Raw genomic sequence first — 26,455 nt, 5'->3', positions numbered from 1 at the left:
AGGACTGTTAGTTCATCCTGGAGTGTGTTCATTTTCTAGTAAGGTTAGTTCATCCTGGAAGGTTTAAGTTTCTAGAAAAGTTGGTTCATCATCCTGGAGTGTGTTCATCTTCCAGGGAGGTTAGTTCATCCTGGAGTGCGTTCATCTTCCAGGGAGGTTAGTTCATCCTGGAATATGTTCATCTTCCAGGGAGGATATTTTTCTTATGTTTTAATCAAAAGAAAGCGCTAAACCTGTAGAGGTCATGTAGCATCTGGGGACTGGGAGGCAATCAGGTTCAATCCAAGGAAGTCAGTTCATCGTTCTAAGCGGTAATAGTTCATGTAACTCAGGTGGTTATACTTTAATATGGATTTCATTGTATATGTCAGTTGTTGGAACTGTTTATTGAATCCTCTGATGGAAGTCTTCAAGGTCTGGGAGGGGGCGAGGCTACATACTACCTGCTGTAGGAGTTCGAATTTTGTTTAATTACTGGTATTTAAAAATATATGCAATATTATCAAACTTATAGAAAAGGGTAATCAAACGCTTCAGAAAAAGGTCATCAATATGTTTGTGCAGAACAGTAAAATGGCGTTTAATCTCAAGATGGCAGGAAATACGGTGTAGCCAAACCGTTTCTGAGAAGGATGCACGTGGCAATAAACAGGATTTAGCGGCTGTCAATAATACAGTGGAGGAACATGGTGGCGAAGACACGCATTTTAACGGTGATCTATTTAGACATGAACAGTGCCTCTGGTATACTACAGTTAACTCAGTAACCAGAGCCATAGTTGGTGACAAGGAACCTTTGACAAACTGTGGCCCTTATAAATTACTGGACAGCCCTCAAGTGGCTTCACACACCTTGAAGTTATGACAAGCAATCTGTAACAAGCATCAGAGATTACGGCCCACAGAGGTTGTAAGTAGTGTTGTGTTTAGTGAGACTTTGTGTTGAGGTTGTGTCGTGCAGGACGCCAGATAAAGTGGTCAGTCATGGGGGTGAACAGACAAACGCTGACTGAACCTCCAACGATCACGGTGTCTACCAGCAGTGATGAGGAAAGCCAACTCGACTTTAGTCTGCTCGACCCCATCAAGCTCTCCCTCTGCCAGGAGCAGATGACAGATGACCCCGTCTCCGACTACATGTAAGTATGCCACTGAGAGTGTAATAACTTATGAGGCTACGGCCTATCTGAGGTGTCTTCACACCGGAGGCAACACAAGAGTAAGTTCAGAGACACGAGCCACACCAAGCTGAATCTTCATGAATTCATCTTTTATGTCTTGTCTGGGGTCTTCGAAGATCACATCTTGTTTCTTTGACGATCACATCTAGGGAGTTTTGAGGATCATATCTAGTGTCTTTGAAGATCACATCTAGTATCTTTGAAGATCACATCTAGGGTTTTTGAGGATCACATCTAGGGTCTTCGAGGATCACATCTAGTATCTCTGAGGGTTATTATATTTAGGTATTTTACATTATTTACAGTCTCTGAGGGCCACATTTTTTTTTTTTTTTTTTTTTTTTTTTTTTTTTTTTTTTTTTTTTTTTTTTTTTGGGGGGGGGGGGTCTCTGAGGGTAAAATTGAGCCCTCTGTTTTGGAATGGTGTGAACAACTGAGAGGGGTTGAGTACATAATGCAAAAATACCGGTTACTGTACACTGGCATTCAGTAAAAGCAGTTTCGCATGATAAACCCTTCAACAGTATGCAAGACAGACAGTTTGATGTAGCTATGAGATTTATTTTTACCGGTTTTAGTCTTTCCTCTTTTACATGTATCTTCAATCACGAAAGGTAATCAACTCCTTAAAATACGTTAATATGGAGTCTTTTACAAACAAAAATGTTATATGTAAACCGCGATTAGAAAAATTGTCAAATTTAAAAAATTACAATAGTTTTCTCTGATTTGTTATAGTCAAGTGATACTTGTCGCGCCGAGGACACTTTAAAAACATCTGAAACTATACTTATTATAATTGCCTTATTTTATTGGTGAACACTAATTGAACGAGGTGCATTGAGGCAAGTGTAATTAGTGTGGTGAGAGCGGTAGTGTTGGCATGAGAGAGAGAGAGAGAAAGTGGTAGTAGTCATGGTAAGATTTTGATAGTGGTGATGAGATTATAGTATGATATAAGTGAGATCACAGTGGAGAGACAGGGAACTAATGTGGCTTTTAGAAAGAAATGTATGAATCTGAAGTGAAGGAAGTGAGTCAGTCAGTCAGTTTATAACAAAAGCATATAGAAAAGAGTGGTTGTCTAGAGGCGTGGAGGTATAGAAAAAGAAGTACATTAGAAACGTAAATACAGGAGGAAAAGAGAAGTACGAGAAAGATAAATAGAAGTGCAGGAGAGATAAAAGGGAAAGACGCACAGAAAGGCATGAGAGCTTTGTATAATGGTGTGTGTGTTTGGGGAGGGGGGGGAGGAGGGGGTTGAGAAGGAAAATGTTTGGATTTGTGTGCGTGTTCAGACATAATGGTCAATTAGCCGGAGCTGCCGGAGCCATATATTACGTGCCAACTAGTGCTGAGGTGAGAGGTGACAAGTGTGTGTTGCGATGCCGTCATCAAGATGTTTGAACACAAGAGTATCTGCGTGACGGACTCCACACATCATTCAAGGTTATCTCAACCTCACAGCAAGACTAGAAATTAGCCTCTCCTCTGCCTCCTACCTTCCTTAGTTTTTCTATACATTATTTCCTAACTTCCCGTTGTTATTTTCTTTACACTTTCTCTCCTCATTTTACCTTAATGCTTTCTATCCTTTCCCTTACCTTAATCTACACAATCTATTCCCTTCCCTTCCCTATTCGACGTCGCTTCTTGGACGGTGGGTAAATGGGTCCCTCCTAGCTGTGGGGTAAATGGGGTGCCCCTCCTGACTGGCGGGTATGGGCTCCTCCTTGCTAGTGGGTATGGGCCCCTCCTTGCTAGTGGGTATGGGCCTCATGCCAATATTACTGACGTAGTAAAGGCCGAGCCTCCAGGACTGTCGTTGGTGCAACTCGTGGTGGTCCTCTCGCCGGCCTTATACCCGTCACAGATTACGTTTACCCGGTTTTGTTTCGTTAATTGCGCTGGAGGCTGGCCAGGTGCTATGGCGGCGTCGGATATAGTGAACCGGTTTCAGCAGGCGCTGAGGCGGAGGCGCCTGCGGAAGAGCTTCACACCCATGGAGGAGAAGAGGTACGATCATCGTGAATTTGGTAGGAGCGATATTTACACTTTTGAGTGATGTGTGGACTTAGGGTAATGCATATTTCTTGTAGATAGTCACACTCATTCCGTAGAGGATGTAAATGCATGATTTTGTTTATCTAGTCTGAGGATGATAGTGTAGGAGTGTTGTTGCTGCACATATGTAGTGACCACGATGTATTGTCAATAGATCATAGTCCATATTAACATCAGGGATGGGCACTCAGCAGCAGGTGACCCATCTTTCCTAATATTTACCCCTGAACTCAGTTTCTGTGAACCCGACTGCTGGTGTTAGTTACCAACTGTCATGGATATTTTTCAATGGATACTTGACGTGTGCGTGCGTGCAAAGAGAGGAAGGAAGGAAGGGAGGGAGAGAAAAGGGGAGAGGGGGGGTTAGGTAGGGATCGCCTGTTTGTAGCTAGAGGCGCAGGGTGTCCTGTCTTCAATAAACTGTTCATCGCACAATTTGTTATAATGTTTGTACTGGTTATGACGTATGTAGACAAATTGGTAATAGAACAACAGTATATATGCTAATATGAACTAGATAAACATGGATAATGTTGATACCTGAAGGACGTTTCAGGGGGAGGGGGAGTCAGATCCCTGCGACCGGTCCCAGACCAGGATAGGGGTTCAGTATAATTAGTCTAAGCAGAATTTAGGTCAAGTGAAAAGGGTGCTTTTTACTTTTCTTTATTTTAGCGGGTAACTGATTGGCAACTTCTTCCTTTTTCTGGAAGGATATACCAAATTTTAGGGCCCCTTATTCGCATGGAATTCTTGGGTTGGTTGAGTCGAGCACGTGTTATGTCAGAGGCACTTGCTTCTTATATTGTCTGTGTGTTCTCTTTCAGGTCTCCAGAAAGTGTGAATGTTTTGTAAGGTGAGTAAATTAAGGCTTTTGAATCGTGAGGGGGGGGGGTATTGTCTGTAGCCTGATGAGTGATTATTCTCATAGTTGATTTCTGCTGGGTCATAATAGTTTTGTTAGTGTACTATTGTAGATCTCCACGCACACATACAATAAGCGAGATAGGGATTGATTATTGAGTAGTACAAAGTGAGTGATGTTGGTTGACGAGCTTTGTGTATTCTAAATAGTACGCCCACAGTTTTGGAAGTATTCTTAGATATGTATTGAATTTCAGGTTGCAGTAGTCAATGTATACACCTAAGAATTTTCCCTCGTCTTGCCTTACTTTGTGAGAATTAACTATTGTTACGGTAAACTTTTTGTTTTTTAATTTATTCCCAAACATGTAGGTCTCAATATCGAGTTTGTTCGTGGCTATCCAGGTAGAAATTTTTACGAGCTCGACAGTGACTGTGATGTTGAGGACAATTGATCAGGATTAGATATGACTAATGTCATCTGAAAATAAGACTGGTTTAAGCTCCTTGGCCCACTAAATAAAGTGGGCCTAAAAATGCTACTATGTGGCACCCCTATGTTGACAGTCACATGACATGCTGCCGTATGTCTGTAAGGTTGGACTTTATCGAAGTATGAGCATGACCTCTGATTATACATAATGTTTTAGCTTTAGCAGCAGTATATTGTGGTCTATAGTGTCAAAGGCTTTTCCTAGATCAGTAAATATCAAAATGTATTATAATAACTTTAAATGGAGGTTAATTAATGTCACTTGGACCCTCTTGTTTCATTGTACATACTATCTCACGTTACCGTACGTAGTACTCAAGGAGTCCAGTGCCTTCATTGACCTGCCTGTCTTCCCTAAGATGATAATACTTTCCCCTAACACATGACAGGAACGATAATCGACGTTCAGCCTACAGGCTTCCAGCTCTGGTATTTTGGATCCAGCATCAAGCGTTTCAACTTTTTGTCTGAATATAATATTAATATGGTGTTCAGGACTATCCTGTCCTGTGTTCAGTTTTGTCCAGTCCATCGTCCTCTTATGTATCTTCAATTATCATGTTGTGCCTAAGTCACCACAGATTTCAAACTCCTCGCTTTCACTCTTATCACACTCATTTTCTCTTCAAATGTCAGTTCAATTGTTTTTATAGCTTTTCCTCGTTGGGTAGCCACCCACCAGCATTCTTAGTGCACTCTATAGGTGCTTCCTCCTTATTAATATCATTAACTTCACTTTCACTAAAATTTTCATCTACCTACTCTTCACATTCACTGACTAAGCTTTCATCTTCCTTGCGAACATCGTCCTTCTGACGTTTATCACTCAACTGGTCATAGTCTTCTCCTTATTTCTTATGTGACTTGATCATTCTTCCTTGAGTGAGCTCGATCGGCTTGGTATGATGAATAGATGACAGCGTGACTACTTTTCTCTGTCATCTGGGCTTGCTGGAAATTTCTTAATTTCTGTATCTTTGTGATGGAATAATAATAATCGTCTTCGGATGTGAGCCTTAGATTTATTTGGGTATGTATGGTACAGTGTGTTGGTGCTAGCTCACGCCCGGCCGTGGCCTAGCTGAGATAGTGTTGAGGGGTGACATCTTGGTGCTATTAGGACTGTCAAGTGAGTGAGAACGAAAGAGCATGTGGTGCACCCAGTTCTAAGGTAGAACTAAACCCACCAGATGGCAGCACCAGGCCTAGGCAGCATAGCGCTAAATACAGTGCCCGACAAAGAGTTGGTTACACAGTGTAGATTAAAGTTGATACCAACTCATACCAGCACTTGGTATGAGTTTACGGCTAATCCTCAGATGTACTGTACTGTGATCATTTCAGCCTTGTTCCTGCTTCAGAATCTACTAATTCCTTGGATGTGTAGGTATCCCTGTGATGTAAAGGTTGGCTAGGGGTCTCGACCGCTGGAAACTTTCAGTGGAATGGTATGATGGTGTCTGTGTGGTAGAGTGAAGCATATCTCTGCTCCTTAATTGCCTTTCCAACGGCCCTTGGAGCACAGTGTACTAAGTATACAGTTGAACATAAACTTCTGTTTAACATTGGCAGTAGTGACAACTTTGCGAATGCGTTCAGTTATGTTGCTGTGTATGACACCAAGGAAACACCTCCCCAATTTTCTGGCTGTGGAAGGTGTCACTAGTTTTCGAAATGAGATTCTCGGCTCGCTCTACAAGGTAGTTCTTGCCCGGGTAAGCGAAAGAAAGACCGAAGTATTGGAATCATGCTGCGGTAGATCCGGGAACATACATCTCTGGTGTGATCAAGTAGAAAATCACGCCTTTTACCATAGTACTGTGGTCTGAAAGGTCTGAGTGCCTCAAGACCCAGTAACCCATTTTTCTGCTTAGTGGGGGGGGGGGGATTTCTTCCTTCGTCAAAATTTCCAGCTACTCTTTACCTTTGAAGTGGAACAAATTATGAATATAGTTTGAACTGTCATTAATGGACCCGTATAAAAAAATGCAGTAAAATAATAAAAAACCTGAGTACTTTCGTGTGTTTACACACACATCTTCAGAGAAATAGGAAGAAGAGGCGAGAGAAGCACCTTTTATATGTTAAAAGCTGAGATGATATCCCACTCGGGGAAGGTAACAACTCGCCTAGTGAGGTGCTACCTCAGTGAGACACCTCACTTTAAGGTACTACCTAAAAGTGAGGTTATGATAGCAAATTGTTTAGATAGCTAAAATTAACAATAATAACAACGAATTAATAATATTGTTAACTATTTCTTAAAGCGCTGAATAGCCATTCTTTCTCGTCCTTCCTTTCTCTTCTCCAATGTTGTCTTCTGGCCTTCCCTGCCTCTTTGTTGCTTAGTTGTGACTTGACATTGGTCCAGGACGGACCAAAACATCCTAACGTTCCTCTTGAGTGCGGACTTTTAGTGAACGACTCTTATTTCTTTGTTTATCACATAATTCAGCCACAACCCTCCTTTCTTATAATACGAATCATAAAAAGTAATGAAAAAAGAACAATAAAAAAGAAATTTTGTATAATGCTTGAATCTAGATTTATTAAATACTGGTTACGACAAAAATTCATACATTACCGTACTCAGATTGTGACTAAGAATACAAAAGCTTTATTGATTCTAAAATACTAGAATTAGGTCACCATTTGCAAGTAAAAACGTGGCACCAGACAAAAAAAAAAAGTTCAGTTGCTGGCTTGAGTGAACTAGCACACCATCACTCTCTACCAGTGCAACTCAATGGTGAAACATTGAGCTCACAACAGAGAACCTGACTATATATCTAGCAAGCCAAGACGTCTGGGCTGGTATCCTTACATCTGACGCTTCTGTTCAATTAAAAGTAAATAGGTGCGTAGGAGTTGATCATATAGTGCGAGTGTCATCCTTGGGAAGGAGACTGAAAGACTAGAACAGAAATAGCTCACACTGCTTAGCTTTCTTGGGTTATCCTCCGTTAATAATCCAGTATTCATTTTCTTCGTCTTTGTTGTCTTCCACTTCACAGTCCTGCTCCCGAAGTTGGTGACGAAGACTGGTAGACACCAGTCTCTTCGTCACCTAACTTCGGGAGCAGGTTGTCTCAGCGCCCTGTAGCTTCCACCAAAACTGTTTTTTTTGTTTTTTTACAGGCAATAACCTAACTATATATCCAGTTTTGCACATATAATGCCGCTTAACGACGTGGTAATGGGTTTACACAACATATTAATCGCATTCCTTTTGCCCTGAAACGTGATATATCCTCGCAATTTGACCGGATGCCACTATCTCCTAAGAAAAAGCCTGGTCATTAATCTTTGTCTGTGCACAGACTGGACTCCAAAACTATGAAAAACAATGTTTTACAAGAAGTTTTAATTAAACATTTTTTAGTGCCCACATTCGCGTGGTATACGTAATAAAACCTATCTTCGCTAGCACTGGTTTTGTATTCACCTCTTTGTAGTGCAATGGTTAATTCTTAGCTCTTGACCTCGCCTTTTAACTGGCCATGACCTGGTTCACACCTAGACTCGTGGGCTCTATCATACATATTCTTAAAGGTGGTCTTGGAGTGTGTGTGTGTGTGTGTGTGTGCGCGCGCACGCGCGCGAGGGCGGGGTGGGTGTAGATGCAAGGAATAGATCAAAGATTGAACAAGTGGGCCAGAGGTCAAGGCTGGAAACTTGTCCGTTTTCTTTAGTTTTTTTCGGGAAACTGGAGGTCAAGTGAAATCCTAAACTTGGACAGCGGTTGAAGAAGACGTATACTGCTTTATTCTGATTATTAACTCCTGGGAGCTAATATCTGTTTCAATATTTGTCCGTATTGTTAGATGCACAGATGTGAAGATGAATGGATGTTGTCTCTCCAGTTTATTCCACTGATTTCCTTTCCTGGGGAAGTACCACAGTGTGTTAAGGTTGACCAGTGGCTTCTACAGACCACACAGTCCACACTTGTCAGACATTAAGTTTATTTACCATACTTCCAAAATGAGTGAACACAAGCAGTGGATTACATGTTCACGAGATATTACAAGTTATAATTTTTTTTTTTTATTGTTTCAACTATGTCCATTTTTTTGTTTCAGTTGTGCTCATATTTGGACTTGCTTTATTACGCTCAACATCTTTCGTAGAACAACACATAACGTATTTAAAAACGAACACGAATGAAGCAATTACAAAGTAAAAAAAAATTACTAAAGCAAAAAGAAAAAGTCCGAATCTGTAATCTTCCCTCAAAGATAAAGGACCACCTTACTCAACACCTGCTGCTTGGCTGACTCACTGATTACTTCGTCTTCTTCCTCTTCAGTCTTCTGTTTTTGTCTCTATTGTATTGATAAAACCAATGATTAGGTAAACGTCTACGTAATAAAGATACTCGGTTGTTGCACATGGGTGTAATTCTTTAGCTGGTCGGTACTGTATACTACCATTGATGCTATGAACTTCTGCTTTGTAACCCCTGACGAGTATTACCTCTAGTACTTGACATAATTATAGAAAGGCAAGCGGTGTGCTTTATTTCTGTTGCAGTTCCTTGCTGTTTCCATAAGTAGTGAACCATAACAGTCTACCAGCACTCGGGTGTATGTATACTCTTCAATGACCATGGGCAGTAAGTGTAAGGAGACTAACCATACGTCTCAACTTGCCCAGGATTGATTTTGGTTTCTTTGGATGTGAGCCGAACGCACTACTAGCGCGTTTCACAGCGTGTCGGTAAAGCTGGAATGTCAGTAAAATTTATACAGCTTGAGTGTCAATGATACATCACACCAACATTTCCGACCCAGGTGTTTGGAAACACTATAAATAATATGTTTGTCTTATCACCACTCAATTTAGGAGGCCTGGTCTGAGATCGGGTGGCAGGGACGATGACCTCGGAACTCTTAGCAGATTAAACTGCATGTGGGTCAGTGAGGTCACATTTCAGGACTAAAAGTAGGGATTCAGTTGAACTCTCGGTATATGTGAACTGAAAGACATAAGTATTTAACAGAATAATCATAGTGCAAAAGAATATTATGACTGAGCTAATTTGTTCTTTGAGTTTGCATAATTATCATCGTTATCGTCTCTGTAAATGACCAAACCCAGATAAATTACGTGGCATATTTGAGAGAAACATTAATATTGGCAGTTTTTTTATGCTTTGAGTTCTTAGTCTGGATGAATGTTGCTGTCTTGACTTTATATGGCGTCTTCCGCAGTAGCAAATACCTGACATTTGTCACTCAACTGCTGCAAAGCCGTAACACGCGGATCAAAAAGTAAGCTAACATTCGTATGGGTTAGAGTTTAGATGGGAGTAGTTTTATGTAAGGACCAGTATCTAATCTACTCGAGAGTAATATAGGTGTGATGCAAATGTGGATCAGATGATGTGACTTATCTACATAGGATATCAGTTACTTATCTATATAGGACATCATTGTGACTTATATAGGACATCATTGTGACTTATCTATATAGGAAGCCACTGAAGTATAGAACGTCACTCTAATATCTATAGGACGCCACTGACTTATCTATACAAGACAAAACTGTCGCCTATATACAAGACAACAATGTCATATAACGTCACTGACGTATATCTATACAAGACTAATGTGTGACGTATCTATAGAATGACATTGTGATGTGTTTGTACAAGATGTCACTGTGATATAGTGGATGAGCAGCTGTGATGTATTTTTTATAAACATCTTGGATTTTATTTAATTGCTTTCATTAATGAGTAAAGGGGGTCAACAGAGAAGTAAAGATATAACTGCAAGACACTGTGCGGTATGACGGCAGTGTTGGGTGAAGTTACCTTACAAGGGGACAGACAGGGGTATGATCTCTCACACTGACTTTTTATAGGGAGAACTCACCAGGTGTGTAAGATGTACAAGGCCAAGAATCTTACATTTACCTCTTTCTTATAACTGATGACAGCTTCGAGGACGCTGGTGGTTGCTTTAAACACCTACGTCTAGGTTCAATGTTGAAGATATATTCATGGAAATTGTAACTGTTAAGAGGTCGAACAGCATGTGAGAATGGGAGGCAAACAGGTTTGATTCTAGGCAGGGAAGCGTAGCTTGAATTCCTCTCATCAATAGTAAGACACACCCCTCCTTCCCTTGAACGAGATGTTTTTACGAGACCCCAACGGAAATAAGTTAGGACAAGCCAAAAAAGTCAAATGCTAAGTTAATTTAAAAATAAGTTACTATATACGACAATTTTGAAAATGTAAACATGTGCAATGAGCCTGTAAAATAAGAGAGAATTAGCTGGCATTAAAGATGAACAAGCTTAAAATAGCAGTGATAGAAGGAGAAGACAGTTGTTATTAGTGACATCCAATAATAGGTCATCAGTCCCTGAGAGTTGCTTCGACTACTGACGTAACAAGTGTATTTTTAGACCGCTTACTAGACGCTAGTTCCAGCCTCCTCCTTATGCTTCTCTTATTTATTTTCTTCTTCCTACCTTAACCTTCCTCGTCCTTTCTCCTCTCTTAACGTTCTTCAGTTTTCCTTAATTTTCCTTCAATTCTCGTCCTTATTTCTCATTCTTTCTCATTTCATCTTTACCCTTCTTATTCTTCCGTATCTTTTCTTATTCATCCCATATCCTTCCTCATCCTCCCTTATTGTCCCTTATTCTCCCTTTATCTTCTTTTCCATTTTCCTTTCGCATCCTCCTCTTCACTCTCCTTTCTTTTCCTCCTCCACCTTCTTCCTTTTCTTCCTCCACCTTCCTTTTCTTCCTCCACCTCCTTCCTTTTCTTCCTCCACCTCCTTCCTTTTCTTCCTCCACCTCCTTCCTTTTCTTCCTCCACCTCCTTCCTTTTCTTCCTCCACCTCCTTCCTTTTCCTCCTCCACCTCCTTCCTTTTCCTCCTCCACCTTCTTCCTTTTCCTCCTCCACCTTCTTCCTTTTCTTCCTCCACCTTCTTCCTTTTCTTCCTCCACCTTCTTCCTTTTCTTCCTCCACCTTCTTCCTTTTCTTCCTCCACCTTCTTCCTTTTCTTCCTCCACCTTCTTCCTTTTCTTCCTCCACCTTCTTCCTTTTCTTCCTCCACCTTCTTCCTTTTCTTCCTCCACCTTCTTCCTTTTCTTCCTCCACCTTCTTCCTTTTCTTCCTCCACTTTCTTCCTTCCTCCACTTTCTTCCTTCCTCCACTTTCTTCCTTCCTCCACTTTCTTCCTTCCTCCACCTTCTTCCTTCCTCCACCTTCCTTTTCTTCCTCCACATTCTTCCTTTTCTTCCTCCACCCCCTTCCTTTTCTTCCTCCACCCCCTTCCTTTTCCTCCACCTCCTTCCTTTTCTTCCTCCACCCCCTTCCTTTTCTTCCTCCACCTTCTTCCTTTTCTTCCTCCACCTTCTTCCTTTTCTTCCTCCACCTTCCTTTTCTTCCTCCACCTTCCTTTTCTTCCTCCACCTTCCTTTTCTTCCTCCACCTCCTTTTCTTCCTCCACCCCCTTCCTTTTCTTCCTCCACCCCCGTCCTTTTCCTCCACCTCCTTCCTTTTCTTCCTACACCCCCTTCCTTTTCTTCCTCCACCCCCTTCCTTTTCTTCCTCCACCACCTTCCTTTTCCTCCACCTCCTTCCTTTTCTTCCTCCACCCCCTTCCTTTTCTTCCTCCACCTCCTTCCTTTTCTTCCTCCACCCCCTTCCTTTTCTTCCTCCACCTCCTTCCTTTTCTTCCTCCACCCCCTTCCTTTTCTTCCTCCACCCCCTTCCTTTTCTTCCTCCACCCCCTTCCTTTTCTTCCTCCACCCCCTTCCTTTTCCTCCACCTCCTTCCTTTTCTTCCTACACCCCCATCCTTTTCTTCCTCCACCCCCTTCCTTTTCTTCCTCCACCCCCTTCCTTTTCTCCACCTCCTCCACCCCCTTCCTTTTCTTCCTCCACCCCCTTCCTTTTCTTCCTCCACCCCCTTCCTTTTCCTTTTCTTCCTCCACCCCCTTCCTTTTCTTCCTCCACCCCCTTCCTTTTCCTCCACCCCCTTCCTTTTCTTCCTCCACCTTCTTCCTTTTCTTTCTCCACCTTCTTCCTTTTCTTCCTCCACCTCCTTCCTTTTCTTCCTCCACCTCCTTCCTTTTCTTCCTCCACCTCCTTCCTTTTCTTCCTCCACCTCTCCTTTTCTTCCTCCACCTCCCTCCTTTTCTTCCTCCACCTCCCTCCTTTTCTTCCTCCACCTCCTTCATTTTCTTCCTCCACCTCCTTCATTTTCTTCCTCCACCTCCTTCCTTTAGTTCCTCCATCTCCTTCCTTTTCTTCCTCCATCTCCTTCCTTTTCTTCCTCCACCTTCCCTTTCTTCCTCCACCACCTTCCTTTTCTTCCTCCACCTCCTTCCTTTTCTTCCTCCACCCCCTTCCTTTTCTTCCTCCACCCCCTTCCTTTTCTTCCTCCACCCCCTTCCTTTTCCTCCACCCCCTTCCTTTTCTTCCTCCACGCCCTTCCTTTTCCTCCACCTCCTTCCTTTTCTTCCTCCACCTTCTTCCTTTTCTTCCTCCACCTTCTTCCTTTTCTTCCTCCACCTTCTTCCTTTTCTTCCTCCACCCCCTTCCTTTTCTTCCTCCACCTCCTTCCTTTTCTTCCTCCACCTCCCTCCTTTTCTTCCTCCACCTCCCTCCTTTTCTTCCTCCACCTCCCTCTTTTCTTCCTCCACCTCCTTCCTTTTCTTCCTCCACCTTCCTTTTCTTCCTCCACCTCCTTCCTTTTCTTCCTCCACCTCCTTCCTTTTCTTCCTCCACCCCCTTCCTTTTCTTCCTCCACCCCCTTCCTTTTCTTCCTCCACCTTCTTTCCTTCCTCCACCTTCTTCCTTTACTTCCTCCACCTCCTTCCTTTTCTTCCTCCACCTCCTTCCTTTTCTTCCTCCACCTCCTTCCTTTTCTTCCTCCACCTCCTTCCTTTTCTTCCTCCACCTTCTTCCTTTTCTACCTCCACCTACTTTTCTACCTCCACCTACTTCCTTTTCTTCCTCCACCTTCTTCCTTTTCTTCCTCCACCTTCTTCCTTTTCTTCCTCCACCACCTCCCTTTTCTTCCTCCACCTCCTTCCTTTTCTTCCTCCACCTCCTTCCTTTTCTTCCTCCACCTCCTTCCTTTTCTTCCTCCACCTCCTTCCTTTTCTTCCTCCACCTCCTTCCTTTTCTTCCTCCACCTCCTTCCTTTTCTTCCTCCACCTCCTTCCTTTTCTTCCTACACCTCCTTCCTTTTCTTCCTCCATCTCCTTCCTTTTCTTCCTCCATCTCCTTCCTTTTCTTCCTCCACCTCCTTCCTTTTCTTCCTCCACCTCCTTCATTTTCTTCCTCCACCTTCTTCCTTTTCTTCCTCCACCTTCTTCCTTTTCTTCCTCCACCTCCTTCCTTTTCTTCCTCCACCTCCTTCCTTTTCTTCCTCCACCTCCTTCCTTTTCTTCCTCCACCTCCTTCCTTTTCTTCCTCCACCTCCTTCCTTTTCTTCCTCCACCTCCTTCCTTTTCTTCCTCCACCTCCATCATTTTCTTCCTCCACCTCCTTCCTTTTCTTCCTCCATCTCCTTCCTTTTCTTCCTCCATCTCCTTCCTTTTCTTCCTCCATCTCCTTCCTTTTCTTCCTCCATCTCCTTCCTTTTCTTCCTCCACCTACTTCCTTTTCTTCCTCCACCTACTTCCTTTTCTTCCTCCACCTTCATTTTCTTCCTCCACCTTCTTCCTTTTCTTCCTCCACCTTCTTCCTTTTCTTCCTCCACCTCCTTCCTTTTCTTCCTCCACCTCCTTCCTTTTCTTCCTCCACCTCCTTCCTTTTCTTCCTCCACCTCCTTCATTTTCTTCCTCCACCTCCTTCATTTTCTTCCTCCACCTCCTTCATTTTCTTCCTCCACCTCCTTCATTTTCTTCCTCCACCTCCTTCATTTTCTTCCTCCACCTCCTTCATTTTCTTCCTCCACCTCCTTCATTTTCTTCCTCCACCTCCTTCATTTTCTTCCTCCACCTCCTTCATTTTCTAACATAGCTAAAAACAATATGTATTTACACACAAAAAAAATCACTTTTCCTAAAGTCGGTAAGACGAATCAGACGGAAAATAAAAGGAAGAAAACGGAGACGAGAGGAGAAATGGAGGAGGAGGAGGATTAGGAGGAGGAGGCGATGGATAGAGGGAGAGAGACAGTGTAAAGGAGACAATGAGAATAGCAGTAGTAGAGGGAGTAGAAAGGGTTAGTGGAGGAGGGAGGGGGAATTAGAGGTTAGATATACACCCAGTATCATAATATTAACGTATCATAACAGTATTAATTAATGTATCATAATATTAATGTTAATTAACGTATCACAAATTAATACAAACAGAATAATAAGTTCAACAAAGAATACTTTTTACATGTGAAGTGTGTGTGTGTGTGTGTGTGTGTGTGTGTGTGTGTGTGTACACTAAAAAAAATTCATAATCAGTTTCGTTCAGTCGTTAGTTTTATACTTACTGGAGGATCAGTGTTACTCTGCGTCACTATTAATTTCCACAGACTTTTTGTCCCCAACTTTTCTTTTATCTAGAAAAAATAATGTACACTGTGCTACCACCATGTTTTATGTGATAGTTAATTGGTGGGAACAAAAGTGAGCCGTGTCACTCTGTCGTATTGCATTACACAGTCTGGAGTTTATTATTCATAATGTTAAAATTACCTCTCCGCTGGTGTGTGGAGATGAGGGGAAGTGGGGGTGAGATGAGGGGAAGGGGGGTGAGATGAGGGAAGGGGGGTGAGATGAGGGGAAGGGGGGTGAGATGAGGGAAGGGAGTGAGATGAGGGAAGGGGGGTGAGATGAGAGGGAGGGGGGGTGAGATGAGGGAAGGGAGTGAGATGAGAGGAAGAGGGAGGCGAGGCCCTGACAGAGTAGCTCCAAGTCCACCGAGTGACATTACCTGAGTCCTAGCAGTGTACATCGTCATTGTCAGAGAAATGATAAGTTAGGCTGTCCCTGCGAAAAATTACAAATAAAAAAACATTAATAACAGAAAAAAAGTGAATTATTGATAAAATTTTAATTCTTTAAAAAAAAAAATGGACTAAGTGTTCTTCAAGCAGGAAATATATTACGTTGAACATTTAGGGTGAAGGAAGAGACTAAATCCTCGCTAAATCGCTAAACTATGATAAATCTTCAAAGCGCCAGAAATACTGTAGCCAGTCCTCGTAGCTGGCTTCTTAGGTGTTCATAAATCAAATAGTGAGAGATAACATTCGGCATGAAACAGTCTTCTGCAAAATGAAGACTGTATTTCTTTCTGGAAATCGACAAGAGTTGATAAATGGAAGAGGATTGTAGCCAAGTAATGTTGGGCTGAGTTGAGTGGTGCAACACCTTAACGTGACTAAAACGGTAGTCTTACAACGTCGACAGTACGAGTATTCACGAAATTGAATTCGAATTTATGATTGTTTAGATCCACTTTGCTGACCAAGCCAGAGAAATAGACTGAGGAACAACAAAAATTCAGTGTTAAACTATAGATGAAGATGTAGACATTACAAGATAAAATATCCAGAGGATAATGAACAACTACACTGGAGCAACATTACTCGCAGAAGTTAGTGAACCATATCATCATAAAATAAAAGGTAGAATTAAGAAAATACAAAGGAGCAATTAAGAATCTCTAAGACGGAACATTCTTACGTAGACTGGATGATGCAGCTGTACGTGACGTGTCACTCCTCACCACCACCAGACGAAAGAAACGCTAAACGGAAATAAAAACCCCTAAAGAGTAGAAGTAGATGTTACGTGAATGTAGACACCCCAGATGGCGCTCCTTCACGGGTAAGGAGCACAGTCACCAGACACACATAATGAAGCTGTACCGGGCTGTGAAGCAAAGTTTTGTACGACTCCTCAAAGAAGCGATCGATATCTATTAATCGCCAAGCAGTAATTATCAATTAGTCATCTTTACCTGAAAAATACATTTTTCCCACATAAAACCTCTCACTTCTACAAAATATTAATTAATCCACACCTAAAATCATTTTTATATAAACATCATCCACATTAATTATCTGTGACTCAAGCGGGCCTCTTTTTTATCGTCATAACGAGAAAAGTAGAGAAAAGTGCCTGATTTGTCTCACCTGCAGAGGAGGAGGTAGTACAATAGTTATCCTGGAGCTTGTCCCAGCTGCAGGGCAGGTAGTGCAGTAGTTGTCCTGGAGCTTGTCCCAGCTGCAAGGTATGTAGTGCAGTAGTTGTTCTGGAGCTTGTCCCAGCTGCAGGGAAGGTAGTGCAGTAGTTGTCCTGGAGCTTGTCCCAGCTGCAAGGTAGGTAGTGCAGTAGTTGTGCTGGAGCTTGTCCCAGCTGCAGGGAAGGTAGTGCAGTAGTTGTCCTGGAGCTTGTCCCAGCTGCAAGGTAGGTAGTGCAGTAGTTGTCCTGGAGCTTGTCCCAGCTGCAGGGAAGGTAGTGCAATAGTTGTCCTGGAGCTTGTCCCAGCTGCAGAGTAGGTAGTGCAGTAGTTGTCCTGGAGCTTGTCCCAGCTGCAGGGAAGGTAGTGCAGTAGTTGTCCTGGAGCTTGTCCCAGCTGCAAGGTAGGTAGTGCAGTAGTTGTCCTGAAGCTTGTCCCAGCTGCAGGGTAGGTAGTGCAGTAGTTGTCCTGAAGCTTGTCCCAGCTGCAGGGTAGGTAGTGCAGTAGTTGTCCTGAAGCTTGTCCCAGCTGCAGGGTAGGTAGTGCAGTAGTTGTCCTGGAGCTTGTCCCAGCTGCAGGGTAGGTAGTGCAGTAGTTGTCCTGGAGCTTGTCCCAGCTGCAGGGTAGGTAGTGCAGTAGTTGTCCTGGAGCTTGTCCCAGCTGCAGGGTAGGTAGTGCAGTAGTTGTCCTGGAGCTTGTCCCAGCTGCAGGGTAGGTAGTGCAGTAGTTGTCCTGGAGCTTGTCCCAGCTGCAGGGTAGGTAGTGCAGTAGTTGTCCTGGAGCTTGTCCCAGCTGCAGGGTAGGAATATGAAAGACTCATCTGGGTTTCGAGTTTTGGCTCGAGGTGTAAGAAATTCAATAGCGTCCAGTATACGGTCCCAGGGTATTGTCTTCCGTTTATATTTTGTTCCCAGCTTCGTCGTCTCCCTAACGTTTGTGTCTATGGGATTTGGTGTATTTTTTTGTTGCGTATACTTCTTCGATTGCTGACATTGTGTCTTTGTATGCATCTTGTCCACCATCAGTCAACGATACTTTACTCCTAAAAGTAGGAATTAAAGTAAACTCTGCTTATACCTAGAGAGAGACAGACCTCTGTGTATATAACCTTATCTGTCTTATAAATGCTGTAGTTGCGTGCAAGTTTAACCTTCTTTTGTTTCTTCCATTTCTTTTGGATGAGATTGGATGTACTGAAGCTTCTTATTTTTTAGGTGTGCATTTCGTATTTGTACTTGTATATATTGTTGCTGTAAATTGTATGGTTTCTAGTGCTTTTGCTGCAAATGTTGAGTATTTCAGGGAGGGGGACGTTATCTGCGAAGCTCACCAGGATCTTAAGTTGACTGCGGCTCTGAAAGATCCTGGGCGTATGGAAAAGAAAACACACTTATGTACAGTTCAGGACATTTATTAGAGGAAACGTTTCGCCACGAGTGACTTCTTCAGTGCTAATACAGAAATTACTAAGAAAACGTGTATATATATAGTTGCAGGAGTCGTGTGGTAATGTAAGCCGCGAGAGTGGTGGTGGTGGTAGTGAGATGGGTTCGGTTTGAGAAGGACCTGTCACCATCATGTTACAGTGGTCTCCAGAATGGGTAATATTCTCTTGATTAGCAGTTTGGGTATAAGTATCTTTTTCCACGTCTTGTCGGTATCGCCATGCCATTTTTCATCCTGGGTGTGCTGCGTTAACAAGGTGGGTGTGAATTATGCCAGTTAATAACTTGATCGATGTAGTGCCTTTTATTTGAAGAACGGTCGCCGAATCTATTGCCGTTGTGGTTGATATTGTTGTTGTTGAGTAGCTTTAACGATTTTTTCCCTACAGTTTCGTTATTGACACTCAGTGTTCATGATTGTATTTCATTTTCATTGTCGTTTTTTTTTCTCTGTTAGTTTGGGATGGTTCTTGAAGCTGAGTTCCTCTTTGCCTCATTGGAAGCAGACATTTGTGTCCATTGGAAGCAAGATTATTATAGTTTTAGGAGTTTATTTATCGCCTGAGTGGATGTGGTAACGGACAATACTGATTTTTTCTTGCAGGGCACAATGTGCCATGGATTTTTTTCTAACTTTATCCTCGTCATAGAGGGTAATTTTGGATTTAAGGAAATGTTTACTATTTTTGTTCGTGTGTCTTCACTCTCCGTCGTGTGTTTTATCTGTTGCTGTTGTGTGATATCCTTGTCTAGTTTCTGCAAAAATGAATACTTTTGCCTTTAGTATAAGTGGTGGTATAACTCATAGTCCATGTTCTTAAGCTTTATTGAGACGATGCAACGATCAGGTTTGTATCGGCATCAATGAAGTAGTCAGCATTATAAGAATTCATGAGTTGACACATGTGCAAACACTTGAGGCATTAGCAAACTTTTCTTAACAAATGCCTTTGATGTGTTTGGCCTGAGGTTGGAAAATTTAACCTTGAGGTCATTCCGTAAGGTATAGTCCAATATAAGCTTTGGTCTTCCCATTATTCCTACTTCAGTTCGCTGTATTTTCACTGTGCACTTCTAAGCCATTGATTGCATACCCATGCACTCCACCCAAACTCGTTTAACTCTATATTTATCAAGAATTGTATGAAACCATTATCACTTACCTTAAATGTTATACAGAGAAAAAGCCTAGACAAGGGAGTCATTCCACAATGGTGGCAATAAAGCAGTTGCAAAATTTATAGACAAATAGCTCTAACATCCCACATTATCAAGATTTTTAAGAGGTTTTAAAAAGATTACAATCACTTGGAATTACAGCCTTTATACAATCCGGGTCAACATGGGTTCAGAACAGGTCACTCCTGCCTTTCGCGATTGCTGGAACTTTGACATACTTTGACATACTTTTGGACGCACTTGAGGACCAGCAAAATGCAAACGTAGTGTACACCAATTTTGCAAAAGCCTTTGACAAATGGGACCATGGGGTAATTACACAAAATAATGGGTGTAAAAGCAATAACTGGGAAGGTGAGCAGATGGATATTTAACTTCCTAACAAATAGAACCCATAGTAGCAGTAAACAGAGTGAAATCAGTGACTGCTTCTGTGAAAAGCTGTCCAAGACATGGTACTAGTCCCACTCTTTTCTTATTCTCATATTTGACATCGAGGCGGACGATCCTAGAATTTGTATGAAAGTGGCATCCATAGAAGACAAAGTGAGCGTCCTGGCTGATTTAAACGAAGTCTTCCAGTGGGCCACTGACTACAAGATTTGTCAGTGAGGACAAATTCCGGTTACTACGTCCCGGAAGAATGGAGGAAATAAAAAAAAACAGGTCGGACTGCAAGGTATAATCAAACTACTTACAGAACGTAAGTCAAAGTGAAAGACCTGGGAGCAATAATTACAGAAGATTTCACGCTCAAGGAGTACAACAGTGTTATCGCAACCGCAAGGAAAATGATAAGGTGAATAACTAGAATCTTCAGAACAAGGAGATGCCAGCCAGTGATGCACACCGATATTGCTACTTATAACGACAGGAGGCTTGGCGGACGGTGAAGGATATATCAGATGAGCGAATCCACTGCTCTTCGACACTATCCCTTCATATGTAAGAGAGTTTATCTGCAAACCCCTAGCTGTCTTCGAGAGGGAACTCGACAGATTCTCCAAATACAGTTCCTGGTCAGCAGGGTTGTGATGCAAACGTTGGACTACGGGCGGAGGACAACAGCTTGATTGATCAGGCCAGCATCCAGGAAGCCTGGTCTGGGACCGGGCCGCGGGGGCGGTGACCTCTGGAAGCGACTTCAGGTAGGTTCACCGTTGGCTAGGAGAGTTACAGGCTATCAGATAAAGCCTAGAGTGATGGTATAGTTACAGGGGTGGGTTTTAAACGAGATGGAGTGATGATTGGAATTCTAATGATAGCGGCGACGCTGTGGGTGATTATGTTGGTAAGTGTGGAGTTGTGGTGAGCAGGTGGAGAATGTGTATATGTGTGTGTGTGTGTGTGTTAAGGTGGCATGTTTGTTGGTTCAAGTTGTCACACACGCCCACATACTCTTGAGTGCGTGGAAGGCAGTGCGGCCGTGGGCAATGCTCCTCAAGTCTCACTGAGAGAGAAGCGACAGAACGAGGGAGGGAGGGAGGAAGAGAGGGTAGAGAACAGAGAGAGAGGGATAAGGAGTGGATGTAGTCAGCTGTTTGTGCACAGCAGTTATACGTCAGTGTGTATTACCATCTACTGTATCTGCAAACAGCATAAAGGTTACCAGCAAGCACATCAGAAACACACTCACTTGTGTACACACACACTCACACTCACACACACACACACACACACACACACACACACACACACACACACACACACACACACACACACACACACACACACACACACACACACACACACACACTCACACACACACTCACACATTCACTCTCTTACACATTCGCACTGCGACCTCGCCATAGGCAGGTAACAGCTGCTCCTTTTCAAGAAGTCTCCCTTCGATCCCCATTGGGGAGGGGAACCTATATCCTACAAGCACCACCTTTTCTTTCACACGATGCTGTTGTATTGTGTGACAATCAAACCAGCAAATGGAGTAATTAATGACTCCAAGCTAAGTTTAGCTACCGCTGTAAGGACCTGATTCACTCGTTGAAGGACTCCTTCATTGTCGTCTGTACTGACGGTACTGAAGCATCCAAGCTTATGGACAACTCTGCTATGAAGACCCAACAAGACCGACCATTTACCATATCTTCATTTCCATTCTTGAAGACGAAACGATCCGTCTTTGTGAAGCGACTTGACAAGATCGTTGTGTGTGTCTCCAATGAAGCACTGAAGACATCTATCAAGGAACCGAATACCTGGACCTCGGTAGACAGTATTACCAAGAATCCTAACGCCTCCTCCATAATGAAAATCACTTTCTCAGACAACTCCATGACTGGCCAAGTTCTCTTTGACGGATTGGCCATCTCTTATTACCACACACCGAAGCCACATCGAACTAAAACGCTACAAACACGTCTCCCCTTGCTGGACCTGCTACTCTTACAACCACACTACCAAGGACTGCCCCATCAAGAACAGGAAATTCGGTTCCAACTGTGGGAAAGAAGGCCACAATTTCAAATCCTGCACTGCCACCACTGCTCCAGCATGCCTTTACTGCAAAGGTAATCATACTCTTGCAGCTAAGTGCCCACTACGAAAAGAAATAACTAAGAAGATTCAAATAGACCTTAAGAACACCTCAAGATCTCCTATATATGATGCCATTACTGAACTCAATCTGATACTACCAAGATTCTCTAGGCAACACAAGTCTCCTTCTCCCAGTATCTCCCTCTTTCCACTCCCTGTGGAGAGATGTGCTGTATTGTATGGTGTATGCACACCTTGCAAATGCTGCAAACCCTGGTGCACTTTACTATCAACGAAGTCTTCCGACTAAACATGCCTCCCTTCATCTTCCCTGACTCCACACATTCGGCCGACATTTTCAGGATTGTGCCCAACGTTGTGAACTTTACTACACCTGCAGACCTATCTCCTCCTGGCCAAGCAGCTGCTCTTGTACCACCCCCAACTGCTTCCATCGACGACAACGAAGACTATACTGATTCATCCACCGCCTCCTACGTCTCTCAGCCAGCTGACAATCCACCAGCACATCACACCACTGATAAATCACAGGCACCTGCCAGTACCTATGAAGACACAATCCTTTTCCGAAGGAGAGGATGAGGAAGACACCCATTCCAGTACACCTACATGGGACAACCTAACCTGCACCTCTCCATCTAATGGTGATACTATATATGACTTGCACGGAGCTGTATAAAGGGCTCTGGGCTGGGACTGTCAGGTTTGTCTGTATGTCACCACATCGTTTAACGCTAACACAAGTACTTGAGTTCATCAAACCACACAAATTCACCTTTGGAAACAAAACACAACTTTACCACCTCTCCAGAAGCAACTTTAAGAAATCTGAAAATGGCTTTCCTACGTCCACACCTTAATTAACAATACAAATAACATCTACAAGACAGGAATGTAGATAAATGGTTCAGAGAACCGACAAGTTGATGAATTAGACACATGTGCAACACTTGGGTATCTTTATTGAGGAAAAGTTTCGCCACACAATGGCTTCATCAGTCCTAAACAAAAGAATGGTGGAGATCAGGAGTTTGAGGTAATCAGTCTCTCAGCCTAGAGTCGATGTAATCAGTCCATCAATCTTGTCGGTTCGCTGAATCATTTATCTACATTCCTGTCAGACACAGAAACATCTTGGGATCTTGATACAGGAAATTCTTCACTTGCATAACCTATAGGCATGACCTACTTCCACATGTGGATTAATCTACTGTGATATCGCCTACGACTGCTTCACCTCGCCTGTCTACAGTATATAATCCACTTCGCGCAAATGATGTATTCCTTTTAGAGACTGATGGACTGATTACATCGACTCCAGGCTGAGGGACTGATTTCCTCAATCAGCACTAGGGCAGATAATAGTTATTTTCATTACCTAACATGTTATCTAACCTGTTCACTACATCGCCTACACCTGTTCCAGAGAGAGAGACACCTTCTGTCTTGTCTTCTTAGCCCTATTACAGAAAGCCCGAGCCATATATCGAATCTGATAATCTTCAACGACTGGAATATTTTCTTGCATGCAGACTTGTCCTGAAGAAAAGCAAAGCTATTTCTGTTGCCTGACCCTGCTTCAACCTTCCTCAGCTTCCTTCTTCTAGTTCTGGAAACCGCTTTCCCTTCGTTTCTGGCTACGTGTCCCTTCGTTTCTCCGAATCGCTAAACGGCCAGCAGTAACAGCCTGGTTGATCAGACTCTGATCCACCACGAGGCCTGGTCACGGACCGGGCTGCGGGGGCGTTAACTCCCCGAAACCTCCTCCTGGTATACCCCATATAAGGTTCCTCTTCAAAGTTCTGGGTTTTAGTAACTTTTTATTCTCTACCGAAGTTGAAAGTACGTTCTTCCTTCGACGTGAATGTTGACATACACGAGAACGATGATGTGGATCACGTGTAAATATAAGAGTGCGGATTATGACGTTATATTGTGAAGACGGTCCGTCCATAGTGACTTACTAGTTCACACAGACAACAACACTTAGGTAGTTATGGCGGTACTTGAATACGTGCATTAACATACGAAAAGGCGCATTGGCACTCAAATGCGCACAGTGCGTAGTCATACCCATGCCCTGCACCATGATACCATACCCTACGCAGTTATACCATATCGTACGCAGTTATACCATGCCCTGCCCAGTAATCTTAAATATACATTAATAAACATGCACCTTCAAGGAATCGGAGCCATTCTTCTTTCCTCGAATCAAACCTGGTTACATCCCATTCTGCAGCGCATCTCCCATGAAATCAATAATGATCATCATCCGTCATCCCATCAAGGGTGGGGGTTGAGGCTCCTTCATGCCAGTGAAGGGCTCTTGATTCAAGGAACTGGACCTGACCTCTCCTCCCTTGGATCGTACTTGATAGCTTAACGTGCCCCCCCCCCCGGCAATGTTGTATATGACCCCTGCGGGTGTAGCGCTCCATGAATGTAATTTATTGTCCCTCATTCATCAGTTATCGATTACCACTCGTCAATTATCATCCATTTTTTTATTGGTTATCATCCGTGTTTTATTCATCAATTATTCATGCTTTATTCAGTTATCATTCATGCTCAATCATTCATCAGTTATCATCCATTCACCGATTATAATCTAGTTATATAATTATCCAAGCTGCAATAATCATTCACCAATTATCGTTCATTCACAGATTATCATCAGTCATTCATTATCATCCATCAATAATCCTTTATCAATTCATAAATTATCCATCATCTATTATCGATTTTCATTCATAATTCATCGATTATATTATCCATCATTCATCACCTATTACACATCAATTATCCATCATCGATTATCACGAAGCCTGCTCTTAGACCGGGCCACGGGGGCGTTGACCCCGGAAACCCTCTCCAGGTATACTCCAGGTATACCCATCATTTATCATCCATCATCCATAATAGATTATCACCGATCAATAATCATTCTCTGTTATCAATCATTCATCATTTGTCATACACCATTCATCGATTATCATCAATTATTTCTCGATTATCCTTCGGTTAACATCCATAATTCATTTATTAGTATTTATCATTCATACTTCATCGGTTATTATCCAACAGTTATACATCTTTCATCAGTTTTCATCCATGATTAATACTTCAGTTATCAATCATTCATCAATTTTCACCCGTCATTCATACCGCAGTTATCATTTATCAGACAGTTGATACGTGCTGAGGTACTTAATCATCTGCAGTGATACTCAGTATGATTAATACACGAAAATATTCAGAAATACCCCCATATGTGTACTCATGCCCCAAAACTAAAATTAGTACCCTAACCTGCGTGGAGGCAGTGCACAGTGATACCCTAGCATGTGCCTTGATACCACCAACATGCGCAGTAATTGCCTGATATGGCGCAGTGACCCAAGGATGCGCCGCGACGGCCAAACATACCCAGTGATGCCCTTTTATGCGCAGTAATATCCTATTGTGCACGCTGATACCCTAAACTTATGAGGTGATACCCTAGCGTATGTAGTAACACCCTGGCATGTGCGCTGACACCCTATTAATATCCTATTACGCGCAGCCATGCCTTAACCTGCTATGCTCAGTGATGCTCTAATTTGGTCAGTGATCCCTTAATCTGTGCAGAGATGCCCTAGCATGTAAATAACGCATTCTATGATGTATATAAACCATCTTTGTACGAACATGCAGGGTGTACAGTATGCCCACTGAGGGGGCCCGAACTGTGCATATACACCTGCCACCGCAAAAGTACCCACCATATACGTATAAACATTTAAAATGTGTAGTGGCAGTGCGCAAGTTCCCAGTGTGTGTATGTATTTTATATATATATATATGTATATATATATATATATATATATATATATATATATATATATATATATATATATATATAATGTCGTTCAGAATAGGTAAAACTGGTCATTTAGCAAGAACTTGTTTAAAATTAAGTCCTTTCTAAAAAAAAGTTTCTCTTATACGTTTAAAGAAATATTTTTTTCATTTATGTTAATATAAAAATTAATAATTTTGTATCAAAAGACCCTTACAAAAGTTACCTAACCTTATAACACGCGCAGTTTAATTTAGCCTAATCCAACAAAATATATTTGATATAATTTACAATAATTTAATAATAAAAAAAACAATGAAATATATTTTTTTTCGTTAGGTTCAGAATGATTTTTGCGAAATTATTGTATACTTGTATACACATTTTCGCTTACCTTATTCGGCAAGAAGAACGTTGCTATTTAAGCCATAATCGCGTTTTACCTATTCGGCACGACATAATATAAATATATATATATATATATATATATATATATATATATATATATATATATATATATATATATATATATATATATATATATAATAATAATCTTTTATGCATGAGTTACTTAATAAAGAGTAGGTAGATTTTTTGAAACCTCAATTTGCATTAGAAATAGTTTGTTAATGAGTATAATTGGAGAGTAGTGATTTAGAAGTACCACTTTGATGGGAGCATTGTTTTAATCATGAGAACTTAATG

At 42.2% G+C, this 26,455-nt stretch overlaps 1 protein-coding gene across 8 annotated transcripts in view; it reads left to right on the top strand.

Moving 5' to 3' along the window:
- LOC128690315 (ATP-sensitive inward rectifier potassium channel 12) overlaps positions 1-26,455 on the top strand; it is a 569,607-nt gene that overhangs the window by 375,873 nt on the left and 167,279 nt on the right. Inside the window, exon 2 of one of the 8 annotated variants that reach the window (XM_053778983.2) lies at positions 592-1,139. The exons of 4 other annotated variants lie outside the window; for them this stretch is intronic. In XM_053778983.2, the coding sequence (XP_053634958.1) occupies positions 985-1,139 (155 nt within the window). In that variant the 5' untranslated portion in view covers positions 592-984. Of the gene's footprint in view, positions 1-514; positions 1,140-26,455 lie in introns of all 8 variants that reach the window. 3 more of the 8 variants (XM_053778980.1, XM_053778981.1, XM_053778982.2) reach the window with 3 other exon arrangements.

Source organism: Cherax quadricarinatus, chromosome 32, assembly GCF_038502225.1.
Source record: "Cherax quadricarinatus isolate ZL_2023a chromosome 32, ASM3850222v1, whole genome shotgun sequence".
Taxonomy (NCBI): Eukaryota; Metazoa; Arthropoda; class Malacostraca; order Decapoda; family Parastacidae; genus Cherax; species Cherax quadricarinatus.
This window is presented reverse-complemented; position numbering and strand designations above follow the sequence as displayed.